The sequence below is a fragment of the Manacus candei genome, unplaced genomic scaffold (assembly GCF_025592945.1).
Source record: "Manacus candei isolate 608988 ecotype Guabito, Panama unplaced genomic scaffold, ASM2559294v1 h1tg000017l, whole genome shotgun sequence".
In the NCBI taxonomy this organism is placed as follows: domain Eukaryota; kingdom Metazoa; phylum Chordata; class Aves; order Passeriformes; family Pipridae; genus Manacus; species Manacus candei.
The window spans coordinates 3,395,249-3,415,432 of NW_026138065.1; the positions used below are offsets into that span (position 1 = coordinate 3,395,249).

General features: G+C 38.1%; 1 protein-coding gene across 2 annotated transcripts in view; it reads right to left on the bottom strand.

Moving 5' to 3' along the window:
• Positions 1–20,184, bottom strand: part of NID1 (nidogen 1) — a 54,898-nt gene that overhangs the window by 4,315 nt on the left and 30,399 nt on the right. For both annotated transcript variants that reach the window (XM_051783199.1, XM_051783198.1), the window contains exons 11-18: positions 18,429–18,572; positions 17,582–17,704; positions 10,207–10,431; positions 9,420–9,592; positions 7,415–7,541; positions 3,634–3,805; positions 1,602–1,759; positions 140–263 (exon numbers count right to left, since the gene is read on the bottom strand). In XM_051783199.1, coding sequence (XP_051639159.1) covers positions 140–263; positions 1,602–1,759; positions 3,634–3,805; positions 7,415–7,541; positions 9,420–9,592; positions 10,207–10,431; positions 17,582–17,704; positions 18,429–18,572 — 1,246 coding nt within the window. The remainder of the gene's footprint in view (positions 1–139; positions 264–1,601; positions 1,760–3,633; positions 3,806–7,414; positions 7,542–9,419; positions 9,593–10,206; positions 10,432–17,581; positions 17,705–18,428; positions 18,573–20,184) is intronic.

Genomic DNA, 20,184 nt, shown 5'->3' on the forward strand with positions numbered 1-20,184 from the left:
TGGATCAGCTATCGTCAGGAAAGCAACAAAACAGGAATATGTGAGAGGTCAGACATGAGAAATGCAGTATGTACTTCAGTTTCTACCAGGGAGAAGAAAAGATTAAAGCACACCATAATTTCTTTAACAGATAACGTACCTTCTCCAGTCTGTATAGTATAAATTCTTCCCATAGCTTGTGACACCAAAAGGGTACTGAATACCTTCAACAATCTTTCGTCGACCAAGCTGGTTAGGGTTCATGCACTCCAGCCTCTTAGTACCTGGAACGTCGTGAAACAATTAAGCCTTTGAACCAGAGCAAGAGAGTTCTCATGAGGGATGAAGGACAAGCACAAGCATGCAAGCAGGAACAGTAAAAAGTCCTGGAGGTCTTTCAGTGTGCTGTTTAGTCAAAGCCTTCCTCCGTGTCACATCTATGCATGTGCCAAAAATTGAATGAAAAGTACTTTGGTGCTAATGCTAATCAGCACATCACCTAAGTTACAGTAACACAGATGTCCCATGAAGCCATTGCTCACAAGTTGAGATTCCTGCTGCAAAGACCGGCATCCTCAAATTGGTGTGGAAGCTGACAGAAGGCTTCCTCTATTCTGGAGGGATACTTCAGCCATTAACTAGTTCCACCTCCTCTGCAAGGCATTTTTTCAAAGCTCATTTGGTGAGCATGTTCCTAAAATGCTTGCTGGGTTGAGCCATGAGGGTGTGACTGCAGGAAGACCATCTAACTTGTAGATGCAAGTAGGGTGCAAAAAAGGTCTACCTGCAAAACTACTACAGGCTAGGAACACCTGTAGTTTTCTCCTAAACAGTGGGTTTCAAAATTAGACAAAAAGAGAAAAGAGACAAATATGAGAACAAGAAAGGCAGAGAGAGAAAGGAATTAGAGATAGCAGAAGAAGACATATTTGAAGGTTAGAGAAAGTGTTTTATGGTGAAAAATAGAGTTCAATCATTTTATTTTATTCAAAGCTTGAAAGGTGACTTGAAGCATAGAAGTGCCTCCACAGGAAGACATCTCTGCCAGAGTCTACAGGGAGAAAGACAACAAGATGCCAAAAAAAACCCAAATAATTAAATGAGAATTAAGAGCACACTTTTTTGTAACCAGTAAGACACTGGCACAAAACAAGCAGTGGGTCGGTGGCAGAACATTCATCTCTTGATCTTTAGGGTGCATTGCTTTTTCAGGCCTTGCTTCAGTCAAATATAAGCCAGACTTGGCCTCAGGTTACAGGTCTTAGAACAACAGTGCCAGGATGACATTCTGTAAGCCAGATCAGATAAACCTGTGTTTTTTCCCCTGCTCTTAAACTAACTTCTTCTACAAAGGCCTAAGCATTACCTAAAGAGATGGTCACATATAAGACACACAGACAACATCTGTTGAATTCCTAGAGAGTTTTGTGATCAGAAATTAAATCTTTCAGCTTGCACAGAGACTCATGTGAATTCCACAGCTACCTGGAATAAATCAAGAGATCGTTAAAGCCAAAGCAAAAGGCATGAGGTTTGACACGTAGCTCAAAGAGTACATAATTTCAGGATTGGACATATTTGTTCTACTACTAATATGAAGAAACATTTTAGCACCTCTTTACCTGCATCTACCCAGCACAGCATTGAGGAATAAGGATCAAATGTCAGTCCATTTGGTAACCCAAGATCATCTTTAACAAGAATTCTTCTGTTTGTGCCATCCATGTATGAGGTTTCAATTTTAGGAGCTTCTCTGTTCCAGTCAGTCCAGTACAAGTTTCTTAAGAGGAAGAAAAAGGCAAGAGTCAAGACAGTGACTGATCTCAAAAGACTGTTGTAATTAAGGAAAATGCTAAGGACACAAAAGTAACACACACCTCCCCCAAATAATTTAAATAGATAAGAAGAATCACATTGCACTTCAATACAGAAGTCACAAAAGTATAGTAAAGATGTATGAAACATACTTTCATTAAGAACAAAAGGAACAAGCACACACATGAGAAGAAATGTTTTCTCTACATTGTTTAGCTTTTGTGCAAGATGCCAGCCAAAAAGACCTCTATTTCAATGGTTCTAAGGACCATTCAAGATGTACATCTACATTTTGAGTTCTTCATCTCGCTGTCCATCATGTCTGCTCAGGCTGAAGCAAGAGTATTTGCCATACATTTGGGATTCATTTGAAACTACAGCTTCCTTTTCAGTGCACCAACTAAGCAATATACAATGGAATCAGAGTGGTTTATCCTCAGGGGAGGTCCTCAGAGAGGGCCATTAACTCACTGATGTTTTCTTATTATTGGTCATTTTTTAGTGGTGTTTTTTCCCCTTGGTTGTACATTCTGTGGTTGAGAAATTACATGGTCCCTCAATGCAAGAATCTTTGTTGTTTACTCCTTAATACACATACACAGTCCACTATGAGACAGAAGTCTGTGTTGCTTGATCTGAACCCAGAGACCTACTCTGTCAGTGGGGTTCTGCACAGAACACAGGTCTCTCCTCAGTCTGATTACTTTGTGTCTCTGCACTTCTCTCACACCAAAGTGCATTTGCTTCTCCTCGTTATGATGCTTGATGTGCATCCACAGATCAACTATTATGTGACTATGATATAAAAGCCTATTTTGTATTAAAGGAATTAGAGAAGTCAATACTATTACTTTTTTATTTAATTTTGTATCACTCCAAACTTCATGGATCATATGCATTCTTTTCTCACTGCTAACCTTGTTGGCAAACATCTGGAATCAGGATGCCCCTTTCAAAAAGCTCTCCCTGAAAAGAACAGTACTTTTGTATAGTACTAATGTCAATTAAGCAGTCATTTAGTAGAGCTTCCTAGCAATTCAACACTGAGAAAGCCTCTATGCTTCTGAGCATTTTGAGTTGCATGAGGGCAACAGCAGGCAAGTTCAGACAATAATTAACAGACATGCACTACTATGGACTCTGTACTAGTTTTAATTTTCCCTGCATTTCTTTCAATATTCAGAGAGAAAAAAAAATGTCAACTGATCAAAGACTACATAAAAGTATGTAGTACATTAATCTTTGCAGGCTGGAATCTTAACTTAAAAACATTTACACTTTCCTACTGACACTCTGCTACAGGCTCAATTTTTAAAACATGTAGTTATCTGCATCTTCTAATAGAAGCCTAATAGAATCTTCTCAGACAACTCAATGACAGAGGTAAAACTGATGATAGAAGAGATACCATGGGAGTTTTCAAAGATGGAACTATATAGGAAGAAGGGTTGTCATGATGGAAATGAAAATATAAGATTGCTTAATCTAGTATTTTAGACCAGTAATCTCACGAAAAAAAACATTCTTAGGTAAGGACAATGCTTGTCATCCTACAAACAATGTACTGAAAGCCAGATACAAATAACTATTTGAAAGGTACTCAACAAAATTGTCTAGCACAGTACTGTCTAGCAGCCATTTCAGAATTTTCATTTCCAGTATACCACTCAGACACAGGACACAAGTAGATTGTTTCATTCCTGTTTGTTAGCTGTTTTAAGAAAAGGTAATCTATTATTATCTACAGACAGCCGGAAAACACAGACTCAGAGTACACACTCATGTTAAATAATTAAATAAAGTTAAGCTTGCACATATCTCTTGAGAGCACATCCATACCCTCTCACAGGATCCACGACAATTGCTCTGGGGTTCACCAAGCCGGTGTCAAAAAGGATGCGACGCTGGCGCCCATCCAGCCTAGCCACTTCTATTCTATCCAGCTGAGAGTCAGTCCAGAAGATGTTGCGACCTAGATGATCTACAGCTATCCCTTCAGGGCTTCCCAAGTCTGCAGGAGGAAAACAGAGAAAAACATTCCTAAGCATTATATTTATTCCCAATACACATCAGCCTCATAAGCATAACTTTTAACTGAGATAAGTTTTCTGGCTGTGGTCCAACAAAAGCTATTTCGTGTCATTTGGAAGAGGAACATACATTTTACCTCAAAGTTTAAATAAACAAAGCCTTCAAAGACATAGAATGACATGTTCTTTGAGGAACAAACTCACCATACATGTAAGCACTCTTTGAGAAGCAGACATAGAAAAAGCAGATAGCAGAGAAATGAACAGTAGATAGTATCAGAATCTTATTCTACCCTCCTTAGCAGGTCACAGAGTGGATTTATAACCCTTAATATTTCTCCTTCTTTGGTACTGACATACATGAAAACTGGGTTTATGCTAAGTTTAGCCAATGCAATAATTAAACATAATCAAACTCCAAACACTAGAGACAATGACACTAGCTAACTGATGCAATTTAGATCCAGTTCTTTGTTTTTGCAGAGCAATCCTTTTTGGAACATGTTTTAGCACTGTATGTGCACAGTTTTTCTTGGACAGTTAGTTGTTCCAAAAGCAACAGGAAATAGCAGATAATGACCTTACTGCTCTTGCATTAGTAATTTCTAACTTGGACAAAGGATGCAGAAGAAATATATAAAGTTTAATTCAGTCATGATGAGAAACTGCTCTCTAATTTTCAAGGTTCATGCATCCATTGAAAAGAGCAGGTAGGTCATGTGGGATGTAATGAAGCCAAAGTCAAGTAAAAAAAAAAAATTTAGTCCAATTTCAGTTCCAAAAGAAGAATTGTACATGGCCACTCCCCAAAAGAGATGAAATGACCCTTCACACCGGCCAGCTATTGAAAAAAACCAAAAACTGCACCTTTCAGATGCTGATCCACACACTGATGGAATGTGGCCCATTAGCCTTCTTTTAATTCTCAAGTTTATTTACTGACAGCCATTAAACAAACAGTATGTAACAGAAGTAACTTTTCTGGAGAAAACGCATTTGGCCCAGAACATTGGGTAGAGCTCTCTAAAATTTGCTACTGTGACTTTGCTATGAATAACAGTTGCACAATATCTTAAACATCCCCTGCTCTCTCACTCAAGTGGATTACACTTACCACCCTTCATCTGCACACATGACATTTTAGATTTATATTAATTGCTGAAGAGAGAGAAAGGAACAAATAAGATGTATCTCACTGCTTCTGACTCACAGCTCATGTTGGGGGGAGAGGGATCCCAGTCTCCGGGATCAGAATATTACTGACTAAATGGTGGTGGAGGAGCTCCCAGAGTCTTTTAGGAAACAGAAGACAGTAGCAGGCAAAAGATCTGCTGTCATGGATTCCTAGGAGACCCTGCTCCCTGACTAGTTTCCTTGTTTCAATTTCCTTATGTCAGCTATTTGTCAGGAGATTTAAAGAAGTCTAAAGTAAATGTCTCCTCTGTGCGGTTGATTATGAGCCAGAAAAAACTGTCCTCCATGGAAGGAGAGGTAAGGGAACATTTAAGGCTTCATGTATCACCAGTCTTTCCAGAGGCACAAATATGTTCCTGCTATATTGTCATCAGGCCTGACAGTCACAGGCTCTGTCCCTGAGGACAGGTTTGTACAGCCATGCACAGCTGATATGACTTGAGCAATCACAGCAAAGGAAAGCTCTCCTCAACTTGCCTCCACAGCTGCAGAACTGAGAAAGCTTCCATAGGTTATACAGCTGCAGGGATAGAGAACTGGATGGGGCTCCACAATAAAATATGTTTCTGCAAAGCAATGCAAATTGGATCACAAAAGCTTTAAAAAAAACCCCAAAAAAGTAGTACATTCCACAAAAATACACATGAACTGAAGAAAGCAGCTGGAGCTCACAGGAGGAAAAAGCCAAAGATCAAACCAAAACAAAAAATTCTCATGAGTCTTCTGAGAGGGAGGCATTTTCCTATTTCATGAGATTCTAAAGTTTGTTTTGGCCAGCATAGGAGATATATTCAGTATTTGAATGGATTCAGTATTATTTTGGTCTGACCCCTTATTGAAATGCCCATTAACATATCGAAGGCGAAGTAAAACGTCGCTCCTAATCTCTTCAGGAACAGCAGTCATTTCCTATGCCAACAACAGAAATCATGAGATGTTTACCCATACAATGTTTTTTGTAGCAGATAAAACCCACGAGGTTTCCATGTGACATTGAAGCATCTCAAATTACCTTAAATAATCAATCTAATTTAGTTGAAAGTCTTCAAAAATATTCTTCCAATATTTTATACATTGCAAGAATTTTAATGTGTACACACACTCTCATTAGACAGACATTTGTATCCATATAAAATTTTTAACAGTAGTAATTCCCCCCATTTTTAAAAGTGCAGATTCTGAAAAAATACTTTAGAAGTGGGCATCAGAAATCCTTTCCTGAAGAATTTGTAAATTGCATAAGGATATGCTTTTACTACACGTTAGTCCCTTTCAGATTAAATATGTAGGGAGGTAAAAGAGGTCTTACAAATACCTCAGCCATAAAGTTGTACAGAACTATGAATCTCCATAACTACTGGAATGGTTAGGGATGGCCTTAAGCTCTCCCTTTTCCCTTCCTAGGACAATGGTAGGATCCAAGCCACCCCTATCTCTCTGCTGTCCCTAAGAGCTTGAATGGAATCTCCACAAACTGGCTATTCCAAAGCACAAACTCCAGGCAGCAATTCTCTACACATCCAAAGAAAACTGAAGCAAATTTATTGTAGAATTTTAAAACCATATGATAATTTCTCTAAAATAGTTTCCTAATTTTTTGTAACAATGGCTGCAGAGGATTCAAAGTAAGGGTGACCTCCTCCAGTATCTTGACTTCACAGGTGTTCTAGGATCCTAAGGACACTAGTATTCAAAATGCCTCCAGCTATTTTTCTGGTTTTTTTTTTAATGATGCCCCCCACACACACCCCATTCACTTTGTTCTCCAAACCTATCCTTTCCCTTAACCCTTTCCACTCAAAAAAGGTTTTAATATCTAAGCTGCATGGGCTTACAATTAACCCTTCTAATGAAAATGAACATGGACTGCAGTGAGAGCAGATTCTTCAACAAAAAAGTGTAAGAATAAGATACAAACTGTAAAGGCACTAAGTCCACAATACCCTCTAGTCCAATTCTCAAATCCTTGAGGAACTCCAAGGGCAAAAACCTAATGAGGTGGCTTTATTCACTTGCATTTTACAACTTGAGCGGTAGGCATGGAAAGTCACAGCTGAAATGATTTCTAACCACTTTTCAACTGTTTTGATCCCCAAGCCAAGGAACAGAGCAGGAGTTCTCCTCTTAAACCTCGATGCTCACCAGAGTAGGCAGCTGACTGGCAGAGATCAGGAGAGAAAGGGACTACACATAACCAAATCTCAGTTATCCAGCAATTACCTTGCTTGCCAGAACAAAAAAATCAGAGAATGACGCCCACAGATGGCATTCTGTGTTAATACATAAACACAACTCTTTAGTCAGCTCAGGCAACACCTAGGAAGTATACGTTACTAAATTCAAGTCTCTAATACCATTCCTAGGGAGTAGCAAGAGAAAGAATTTCGTGCTGTTACCTGTTTTGATGAGAGTGGTTGGCTCCCCACCATTCAGGCTAGCCCTGCTGATCGAAGGGCCGCTGATGTCTGTCCAATAAACCATCTTGTCCACACAGTCATAAGCAACTCCAATAACAACTTTGTCCTGTTGGTCAACAAGCAAGTTAGATCAGCCTAGGCTAAACAATAATTATTTGGCCAGCAGCAGCTTATGGTTTTAAGTCTCAAGGCTGAAAAAACAAAATTCTTGAGGGAAGATGGGAGATGAGGACAACAGGCAGAGAAAATTATTGGGTGACAGTCACTGTCAAATAGCTTAGAAAAATACTTTCAGTCATAAGTCCCTTTTAACTAGATAACACCATTTACCACTATTTCAAAGCAGCATTGTAGGTATTAGTACTGAACAACTGGTCTGACTTTTACAACTTCACCATCTAAAGAAAGTTCATGTTGACATTTTACTGTTATCCCTCATATGCTTTCTTTCTTTTATTCTTTCCCTTTAAGGGGGAATAATGACTTCTGTCAAATCTGACTTGCATTGACATGCAACCCATGCACTACAGCTGCATTTCAGTGTTACCTACATGGCATCATTTGGTTAAAAAAAACTTCTAGCAAAGCAAGGTTTTAAAATAAAAAATAGCTTAAACAAATACTACATAAATCATTCTGCTGGAAACAGTATTCCCAGGGACAAGGAACATTCATATGGAAGAAAGATAGGACTAGAATTTGAATTTGGAGTTCAAACTCTCTCCTCCATGCAAGTGAAAGAAACTTTCAGGGTAAAACAATTTTACATGGATTCCCAGGTCTGTCACAGTTGCTGCTTTTGTAACTTGCAACTTCTCAGAAAAATGGTCCAAACCCATGCATTAAAACAGATGCACTTAATCATCAGCTTACCTAATGCTGTAGGTTGCAAAACAACCTAAACACCTCTACTGTCACTTTGCAAATACACATCACAGACAACACAGAGTCAACAGCATTAGCAGAGACTGAAAGTTTCATTTTAATTGAAAGTTTTAAGGAAGAGTTGCATCTTATCTCTTGGAAGTTCATTCCTGAAAATATTTCTATATTAATTCATTTAAGCTAGATCAAGTAAATAATGATACAAGCTGAAAAGGATTCAGAATCATGTCTCTTTCAGCCTAACTATCCCATTTTACAGACAGTATTTTACTTTATTTTTATGGTACTGCAGCAGCAGTTTAGACAAGGGTCAAAAGCTTGATTTCACCCTTACATTACAGCAGTTTGTGGTATTATTTACTGAAGTGAATCTGTGTAATTTAGATAGTATTTGGTTTACTAAATACTCACTGTAATATAACTGGAATGAAAACAGAAATTCTAGGCCTCAGGTAAAACAAATTACTGCTATGAAACTGGAAGTGAAAAGGGTTGGCATGTGATACAGGTGACTGAAAATAGGCCTTCTCAGCATCAGGAATTCATTTACAAGGAACAAAGATTTTGAAGAAAGTAGTAAGAAGCGTGGGAAAATGATTTGCCACCCACTGGGCCTGCACATGGAGAAGGAAGCAACAAGAAAGGAAGAAAAATATATATGTAGCCAAGAAGTGCAGAGAACTGACTAAAAAAGAAGAATAGATTAAGACTTAGGAAAAAGCTTTGAGGGAGTAAGAATGAAAAAAGGGCCTCTCCACATACTGCTATTGTAGGTCTCCTAAACTTTTATACCAGTGGAAGTGTGAGTATAGAGAAGATTATATGATGAGCTGTTGGAGACATGAGATTAGATTTTGTCTTGTGAGCTATTGTGAGTTGTTCTTTAAAGGCAAATAATTTCTTTTATAGCTCAGCTTTAAGCTTTTTGACTAGATAGATCAGTAGTTTTCAGTGACAAATTGATGCAATACTGAAATTTTAATCAAGAGTATAATTTGAGTTTTGAACTTAAATTATCAAGTTATGTAGACAAACACTAACTTTCATCTTTGTCACGAATCTTCTAAAAGACATGGACTTAGTCTACTAGGTTACTTACTGGAATATGCAAGAGTGCTTTTGCACCATTTTTCTTCATATTGTTTCCCTCTAGTGGAACATGTTCAATTTTACCACTTTGGGCAAAGAGCAGGTGCGTTCCTGGCGGCAGAGGTACTGTGTCTGGTCGAACAGAGGGCCCAATAACAACAGGAGGAGCAGCTGTGCTTAGACCTTGTTAATAGAGAAGGGAACAGATCAGGAAAAAATTAGCTTGTACAGCACAACAAGGCTCCTTATTATTTGCAGAGACAATTACAGTCAGACTTCTCAGGAGGAAACAGCCCTATAAGCAGACACTAATAACTATAATCAGATGCAGAAAGCTGCTGAAATTTCCCCCTTGGCTGACAGAGAAGTTCTTTTCATGTTCAGCTCTGTAATTGCTCTTTCCTTTGAATGTCTAGAAAAAACTCTTATTTTGGAACTGAAGTGAGGAAGACGTAGGAAGGAATATCCTTCATTTCCTGAGGCAACTCAGGTTCCACAGCTCCCAGAGGGCAGAGACTATATGGGCCTCTCATAGTTTCTAGGTAGGAAAGAAGCTAGAAAACTATCTTCTTATTCAGAAGCTCACCACAGCTGTCCGGATGCCCTGGCTGAAGGAAAAATGCGTGTTGGAGTTACTGAAGGGCTGCAGCATGAGGCATATCATCATCGGGACAACAAAAGCCTGAACTGCTATAGTTCAGTGCTACATCTCAGGGGCACGACTAAGCCCCACATTTGGAAGATAGTGCATTTGGGTGGAGAGATACCCACAAAAAACAACTGCTTCAGCCACTTACATGGTGGACGAACTCCTGGCCCACTTCTCGTGCCATCAATCTCATTTCCATTCCTATCCACACACCAACAATATCCACTGCCAGAATGGCACTGAGTGGGTAGGTAATTCCCATGCTCATCACACTGGGGAATGAAGTGACCAACTCTTGTATCCCTTGGGTAGAAAGCACCTCCACTGCCAAGAGCTACTTCTCGTTCATGCTGGCATTTGGTCTTTTCCGCTTCTGGGGAAAAAACACAGCAACAAAACAAACACAAACATCAGTGAATATTTTTGTTTCACTAACAACTACATTCCATTAACAATTAACATATGCTGATCACCTACACACAAGCATTCTTACCTCTATAGGAACATGGTACTGTTATCAACCTTGAAGGCATATGCCTTCAAGTCTGCCCTATGAAAGTGTGACACATTTGCCCTAAACCTATGTTATTTTGTCTTCCACCGTTTAGTTTAAAAGAGAACAAACAGGTCCCCTGCACCTTTCTTCAGTGGAGAAAGAACAGAAGGTGGAAACCATGGTCTTTCTCCTTGAGGCACATGAGCAAGGCCATTCTGTTTGACGTTCAAATTTGATGTCTACCCATTGGCAATTATTCCACGGGCCTTAAAATGTGACTAATTAACCAGACCACAGAGTGGCTAAGGGTCGTTTTTGTAATGCTAAAGGTCGAGTTTCTCTTCAGAGCCACAAGAGAAAACCACAAATGAGGCAGATGCTGGAAGTAGCTCATTGCTATGAAGTATATTAGGTTATTAAAGATCAGCTGTCAGGTTTGAGCACTCATTTGATACTTTTGCATCTAAGAAGGGAATTACAGGGACAGATTGTCCAGTTCCTGGTAAAGCAGAGAAACATACGAGACGCACACACATGCATATGTATTGCTGTAGAGGATACAGAGGGAAGACGAACTTTTCAGGTTATCAGGATATATTCAGAGATCTGGCTTTTTACATTTCAATTTTACAAAATAGTCTGGACTAAAATATACATCTCATGGTATTACCTGTTAAACAATAGGGAAAGTCATCTAGATCAGTATATTGTTCTAGATGCCAAACAACATAATAAAATTATAGGAATACAATAAAAATAACATAGTTCCTTCCTCTGGTTTAGTTTTACCTTACACTTGAGGACCCTGAAGGCTTCTGTGTGCTGGGAGAAAAAGAGCTCTAATTATGGGGGAGTATCTTTTTCCTGTGAATGATTTCTACAGACAGAAATACTTAGCACAAACTGTGCTGAAGAGACTTTAACATTACACTTCCATTTATTCCTTGTTTTTACACTGCTTGGTAGACAGCCTTCGTTATGTGTGGCTCAGATTAGGCCCAGCCCATCTGAGCAAAAACCTAATCCCATGCATCTACAGACTGTTGTGGTGTAAATTACACAAAATCAAAAAAGAAGGGTAGTTTTTTATTATTTAAACTAGTTACGCAAGCAAAACTTTGGACACGCTTCATGCACCTGGACACAATTAGAGAAATATAAATGACTGGAGAATGGTTGACTCTAAACAACTGAAATATTTGGCATCACTTTTAATGTGGGTGGTGGAGAGTCTTGAATCAACCTACAAAACCAGATCCTGTAGGAAAGCGTCCATTATCTGTCTCAAATTTTGTTTTCACGTATTCAATGTGCTATGCAGTATGCAGATAAAAGAAATGCTGATTTCAGTCACCAGATAGTTTTGCCACCATTTTTATTTATTCTAAACTTTCATTATATGCAGTGCTCATGAGAGAAAGCAGGGAGAATACAGAGTACTGGTAAACTGACCCCCCTGCTTTTGTTCAGTGCAGGAATAAAAATCTCAGTTGCATTCCTATGATCTTTGAGAAATACTATTACCTGCCCCTCAGCAGAAGCTGGTCTTTTTTCCTCCCATCTGAAACTTACAAAATTAGAGTAAATCCCGAGAGTTTATAATTTTTCTAATCAATAGTCTATATGAAAATGAATTAGCAAATATGATTTATAGAAAGGAGTATGTATACCCTCCCAGTTAGGACACAGCTGTTATACATAAGATATGTTAGTGTTACTGGCAACTTGAAATATCAGTATCTGTTCTAAATTTCAAGACAAGTCCACATTTATATTTGCAGATTTTATATGGGACTTCTGATTAAATTTTTCAAGAGTACTTCTATTGCAAAGATCAAGACCAATCTCACAAATTGCCTGATAAGGCAATTAACAACACCGAAGTCAAGAGACTTAAACAAATTAATTTTCAAAAATAGCATTAAGTTCCTAGAAGGTAGAGGATATGATTTGCTCTTTCTAAAAAAGATAGAGATGATGGTGGGTTGGTAGAAATAGTCTGGTTATACTGTTCATACAGTCCTATGTTTTACTCAGTGTGCTTAAGAGAAGATGCTCCGATTTTGAAAATTTTAAATTGCATTAATTAACTGTCTGAAAGGAGGCTAGCTATGACAGAGTTTGAAAGATGAGCCTGACACAGCAAACAAAGCGCATTTCCTGCCTTGATGACATAACAGCATAAGTTAGACAAAACACATAACAAGAAATGGCACATATTTACATAATACAAGGGCTACTTTGTAAGCCAGCTTCTAGACACAAACCTAATAATCAGTATATTTCCTTCACTACAGCACCCTAAATGTGGTTTCTTAATGATCCTGCCTTTAATATACATACTGTAATATTTCATCCAGTCAAGATTCTTCAAAGATACAGAACAATTAAGAGGAGAGTTCTCTGATCTCTAGATTAGCAGGAAGAAAATTTCCATTAAATATAACAGGTAGAGCTAAGAGCAAATAACACCTACCTGGTGTAACAGTGCTGTTACATCTACTACTGCACCTGATTGCAGCAAATGCAAAACAAGTCATGCCTATTTCAAGGCTCTATGTCTAGGAGTTACTAGGCACGATTTTTAGAGGTTCTTTAGATTCTTATGAAACCCACATTTGAAAGCCAAGCCAAATGATCATGTCAATGATGAGAAAAATTATATATACTAAGGTTAGTTCATTCTGCCAGAGATGAAACAACCAGTGAGAGCAAGACCTTGGCAATCCTTTGTGACACGATAAAGCAGGGGTGGCAGCAGCCTTTTATTAACAGCAGGACCAAGTTCTAGTATCTTTTCCGTATATGTTTAAACATTACCAATCAGCATTTGCTATAAAATAAGTAAAACCCAGTTGCCACTGGGTTTTGGTGCAGTTGATGTTTGACTGATGAAGGTAATGTACTGATCTAAAAGCTTTGTGTTTCCCTATAGCATTCTACACAGGCCCACAGGACGGTATCATTTTTGAAACGAAGCACCATACTGTGGGCTACCTTAATTTGATAAATGATAAAAAATTGAAAAAAAAAATCAGAATAAGTAGTCAAATGTCATGCAGTAGTGGCATCTTTAGTAAATTCCCATTTTACCTTAGTCTTGTTTATAAATTTCCTATTAAGAAATTTAATTACTTTGTTTGAATTCCAGAGGAAAATATGCAACCGTAGGTTGCATCATTTGTGGAAGAGAAACAGATCAAAAAACATGAGAAGTACAAGACGTAAATGTAAAGTTACACTTCTTGAAATACGTTTCTTGAAATATCTTTAAATAGAGTTATGTTGGAAACTGCAATCAGAAAAAGCTATCAGCAGGTCACAGCTCAGTGCTGTGGAGACTGTGAGAGGGTATAAATAAGAATTCAACATATACACAGGGAACAGCACACAGGTATAGAAAAGAATACGAGGCTGGGGAGATGATTCAAGGAATACCGGGTCCAGCTTTGGCAATCACAGTTCAAGAAAACAGTGAAAAACTGAATGACTGTACAGAAAAAAGCTCCTAAGGTAGAAGTTGTAGAGCAGAACAGAGATCAAAGGTGTGATAAAGAATTTGTGTCCCATGGACCACAGCACACACAAGTCAGAGTAGATACGCAGAATGGTGCAGTTTGAAATGATGCTAAATGTATATCCTTCCTCAGAAAAATAAATTTGTATCCAATGTTTTAAACACTTTTTTTTCCCAGTTGATTTGTAAATTACCAATGGCAAACAGGAATTTGAAAGTGACTGAAATATATAATGAAATTTGAATAAATGAAATCAAAGTACATTTTTACCTGATGTTTTCAAATGTTGGAGTAAAAAAAATATTATGAAAATACCCACATGAAAATAACGCACTTCCCTTTGTCTCTTTATTTTCCTTTGTAATTCTTCACTTATAGTTTTGCTCTGGTAAGTGCGTTTCTCATGTGAAACTAGTTGCATACACAGGACCAGAGAATGGCTCTTAACAGTTCCTAGTTCCAAGAATCTAGACTTGTTTCTGTTTAGTAAACAGTGTCTGCGGTCTGCAGAGGTAGAAACACTCAGACATCTGGGTTTTTTTGAAATGGAAAAATGAAGCGTGAGGAAATAATGAAGTACAGACTTTCTTAATAGCTGGGAGCAGCGGGACATTCCAGCATCATTAACTCTTTCATTAACCTGCTGGTTCACTCCTACAGACGTTCTCTTGTGTGTGACTCGAAGCCATTTTTCTTCTTAGTTTCTAGTTCTACTTGTTTCAAGAGTTGCCTTTCAGCACTGTTAAGTTTTAACAATAGGTTTCATGCAATAATAAAGACACCAAACAAGCAAGTAATTGCAACATGGGTTGGAACAGGGTACAGCAAAAAAGAACTGTGTATTCGAATGAATGAAACTTTCCATGCTATTAACAACCAGGAAAGACTTCAGTTACTTCACAGAGGCTAATTAGATCAAACCCTTAGCGGGTAAAAAGGGGAAGAAAGGGTCTCTAATTCCAGCTGAATACAAACAATACAGCCTCATCTGCAGTCTCCATTCTGAAGCAACTTAATTTACAAACCGGGTGCTAAAGTAAACTAAGCTACTTTTGGTAGGCTTCAGAAAGTATAGCTTGTTTCTATCTCCTGGCAATGATTAACTGATGGATATATCCATGTTAAAGGCACTAAAGCTTTAGCAACAGATGACACCCCAAGGGCAGCTGCTGTTCTGTTAACTCTAAGAAGGGAGCAGTAAAATAAGCTGTAAACACTGCTATTGCTGCAGACTAGCAGAGCAATACAGATACTCCCTATTTCAGTAACAATTCAGCAAAAGTGAGACTTCTTATCTATACAGATTTTTTTCTGCTCAGAGCATTTAATGAGCAGAGACACAATTGATAGAAGTGTTTCTGAAAGCTTGTCTTCTACTGATAGTACAAAACTATATATAAAAAAAAAAGCAAAACAGTGAGGCATACATAAAGACTACCAAAACCTGGTAGATCTTCACCCATTAAAACAGTAGATTCAGAACTCTCAAAAATATTTTGTTACTACTATTAAAATTGTGACATGGAAAGATTATCATTCAAAATACAATTGTGTTGAGTACAGAAATGAAGAAGTGTACAGGATAAGCAGCAGAAAATAACAAAGTTACTACAAAACAGTACACTGTGCTTAGCAGTTTTGTAGACACTAACCAAAGCATGGGAAAAGGTATTGTTCTTAACAACAACAACAAAAAACCCCAAACAAACAAACAAAATCCAACAAAAAACCCACAAAAAAACCCCAATCCCCCAAAAAAACCTCAAGTAAATTATCACATATACTCAGAAGACATTGACTGTATTCTGGTAAAAAAGTTAATTAGTTGACTTCAAGTATTAGTCTTCCAAACCACCTGTTTCAGGTACAAAGGGTATGTGGCAGACATGAAAGCAATATTTTTTCCTCTGCAATTCTGCCTGAAGAACTGGAAGCTTTAAGGTTTAATTTGCTTCAAGTTATTCACATCAGATTTCTCCTCTAGGAGAAATAATTCTGTTTCTATCAGCCAACTGGTTAGCTAAATATTTTGACACAGGTCAGAAACACTAGGTTCTTCATTCATCTGGCATTAAAATGAAAATACTCATGGGTGATCATGCATGAAAAGTTAGTTAAAATAATATTAAAAGATTTACAAAGTGGTAAAAGCTAGACTTCAGAATTAAACACTGCAAAACCTCCAATTTACCTATGATAGAAAAATCTACACGCACTGGGTGATTTCACATAACATGATGAAGTGTCATGTAAATATGATCTAAAACCAGAAACAACCTTGTGAATTCTTTTTTGTTTTAATACTTTCCTTTAAACAACTCTTTGTCTTTTAATTTTAAAACACAAGTATCCAATTATGCAAAAAAAGAAAAGTCAGAAATTCAGAATTAGGGAATATAGTGGCAAAAGAAAATATATTAGTTTTCAGGTAGTAATATTGTGCTATACAGACAAGCACTTTCAAACAAACACATCCACTATTAAAACAAATGCACAAACAAACCCTCCTCAATTTTGAATCAACACACACTTTGGACATCATTAAGACCACAAGGTAGAAGGTAAATTATGAAGAGAGCCTCCCTTCCCAGTCATACTGCTTCTTGCTCTCTTTCTCTGTGGGCCTATGACTTTCTTCTTACTCTTGACTGCACATTTTGAGTTTCATTCTGTTCAGAGATGAAGGGATTTTTGCCCAGCAGCAAGGTTAGAGGAAAGAGAATAGGGTTTGAACAAACAGAAGCTAAGCTTTATTTTCTGGATGAAAGTATTCACCTTTCTGCAAAACCTGAGTGCTGTCCCAGAGGTTTGCCATGCTGTTGAACTAAAGTAACCATAACAATGCTCCTTTGTGCTTCAGTGTTCCTTATTTTCTTTCTTTTTAAGCATACCTTCAAGATGAGGAGCTTTATACTTCAAGGCCCAAAGCACAATGGAGGAACAGAAGTGTGGGATGGTAAAGAACTTTCTGTTGAATAGAGAACAAGCTGAGTAAATATAGAAATAAGTGCCAGCTAGAAACCATAGTCTTTCTGGACTATAGGGTATATGTGGCATGTAGGTATCTAGATACCACTGCAGACAGCCTCATGACTTTGGTCTCATTTTTCACTTTTCTCCTGTAATTGTACTCATTTGCATTGCCAACAATTCCCGATCTTTTATGGTAAGTGACTGAGTATGCAAATCAAATCACCCCCCATGGTCAAACCTTTACAGAAGGCAACTTCAAAAGATAATATCAGCTTGGGGCTGAAAATTGCTGAGGATAGAACAAACAAAATATAAAACAGGACATTGAGCAGGATATAATGGAAAAGTGATAGCAGTCAAGATACAGGTTTTGACACAAGTTTGGTGAAATTCTAAATTTGAAAGACTTAAGAAAGAATAAAGAATAAAGAAAGAATAAACACACATGTTGTTTCAGAAAGAAATCAAATTAACATATATCCTCCAAATCCCAAATTATATTTCTGGTTCAATTTTCAAGAACTATATAATTTTACCTCCTAACACACATCGGAAACCATCCCCACGATAACCTGCCTTACACTGGCAGCTGAAGGAACCAGGAGTGTTATAGCAAAAAGCATCTGGATGACAGTGGCCCTGTTGACATTCATCTACATCTGTAAAAGAAAAGAAAAATCTCAGGTAACTGTTCCTCCTGATGGACAAATCAGAGTGATGAAAAAATGTGCAAACCTGACATATTTTCAGGGTCCTATTTTAGGATATCTGCTTAGACTTACAGATAGTTCTTTGGAAGTACATCTAATACAGAAAGACAAAGGAGAAAGAAAAGCATGCATGTATTTTAGATTCTGTATCTCTACGTTCTGCTATTCCAAAGGGTAACTAGCATTATTAACACACACAGTATTTTAGAAATACATGTCTATACTTCTCAAGGAAATTACTTAACACAGCAAGAGAAGTAGGATTTGAACAGCAGTATTTCCAACATGTAATTAGGTAAATCTTCTCCCCCACTGCACTCTGACTGACATGAAACAGAACGTAATTTTTTTACATAGTCTAAGCATTATGTTTCACCACTGTAATAATATAAACCAATACAGTGCAAACACATCCAGCAGATGAAGATCTGCAACTACAAGTACTGCAGCTTCTGCAGTTACCTCACCTTGGACCTTCTATAGCCCAAATATTGAAGAGTGAATTCAAAAACTGAGGGTGGAAAAGACATATGCTTAATACAAATGCCCACCTGAGGGACTTAAACTATGAAATTTCCTACTTTAAATCACAAGTAACTATATGACATTTCAATGACCGTCCAAGTTGTGCAATAAAGAGTATAAAAGCCCCACAACAAATGGTGCTACTCACCCTCACAGGCACGCCCATCTCCCAAGAAGCCCGGGAGACATGTGCAGATGTAGGCGGACCCTCCAGTGTACACACACTGAGCACGCTGAGGAATGTCACAATTGTGTGTGCCTGTCTGGCAGTGGTTTACCACATAGTCGACAGCTGCAGGTTAAATGCATAAGAGAGGAGATGAAAATTTCAATTTTCATTCATAAAGTCTAAGGCTCATAAGTTCATATGAGAACAGCTGTGAAAGCTTACAGAAGAGAAAGGAAATAGGTTTTTTTTGGTCTGGGGGTTGGGATTTTTTTTTTTTTTTTGCCAAGATCTCCCCTTTCACTGGTGTTAAATCTTATTAATGTTTTACAAGGAACTGACTCCTCAGCACCTCACAGATGTTAGCACAGAATGGGGCAGAAAGGTTACCACAGCGACAGAACCTAGAATCCATGACAGTTTTGTTTATGAAAAGGAGTCCTGAATGAAGAAATGTAAGGCATCTCACAGAGCTACCTCACATGTTAGCTTACTGGCCAGTTTACTGCATTGGGAATTATTAGATGACCTGCTACACTAACCTACACCGACCCAGGGCTGCTGTCACTTGGCAATAGATGGGAGCTGTGACTCACTCAATAGGAGATAAACAAATTTGTCAACTACTGGAGAGATTTTTGACCAACAGTGTAAGCTGGGACCAGACCTGCTTTTCATAACTTTCTCATGTTGACAGCAGTACTCTGAAGGCATTGCACTGCTTTACACACAAATTATTTCAGGAAGTCACTGGAGTTCTGCCTGTGCTTACCTGTTACATCAGTGAAAAGGAAACAAAGGAAACCATGGTACTTAAAATAGGAAGAGGCAAAATACTACAAAAATTTTGGTCCCAGAAATAAAGCATCCAATGTGTATATCTAGGAACAGACTTCCAGCTGCTGTAATAGAGAATCCACTGAGGTTCTCTTTACAGAGTTCTTACGAGAAGCTGACAGGGCACCCAGACAAGACTACACAACGCTCCTTTCATCACAGTACACAGATGGAAACTAGCACAGTATCAGCAGGAAAATAACAAAAATCTGCCATCAGAGCCAGATCTGAAAACAGCCATTTTTTCCATTTCTCTGGAAGAAGTGACAATGTTGTTAGAATCATTAATATCCTTCTGTTTGATGAAGTAAGTTAGATTATAAAATAGATTATAAAATAATCTATTAAGAATTGCATTATAAATGCACAGAAGTTGGAGCTCAGAGGGAGTCCTCAAGTCCTCCTATTTCTCATCCTACAAGTAGGAGAATAGGATTTATTTACAACTCTCTTCTAAAGCTATCCAGTGAGTCATGCAGCTGGTATGAAAAAAAAAAAGGCCAGTTCCAAAAAAGCTGAGTCAAGGCTGGTATCCCAGAGCAACCTGCAAAAGCACAGAGGGTTGCTGTTGCCCCTTCTGGGGTTCAAGTTGTCTGGGGGGTTATAAAACCCTCCACTGTGAAAAGGAGAACAAGATTACCATGACATTTATTTTTCATCTGTTGGGAAACTAGAGTTTATCTTCCCTCTCTTCAGTCTTACAAATGCGGCTTGGTTTAGGTTAAAGGAAGAGATCAAACTGAAATCCTTCAATCCAGGCAGGGAATTACTTAGTGCTTGCTAAAAGTGGGACATCAACTTCACGGGAAAGTGATAGAGAAAATTTGGTGACATCGTGACTAGAAGGAAGAATGTTTCCTTCTGGGTCTAAATCACAGAAGTGCAGTGGTGGACATAATGG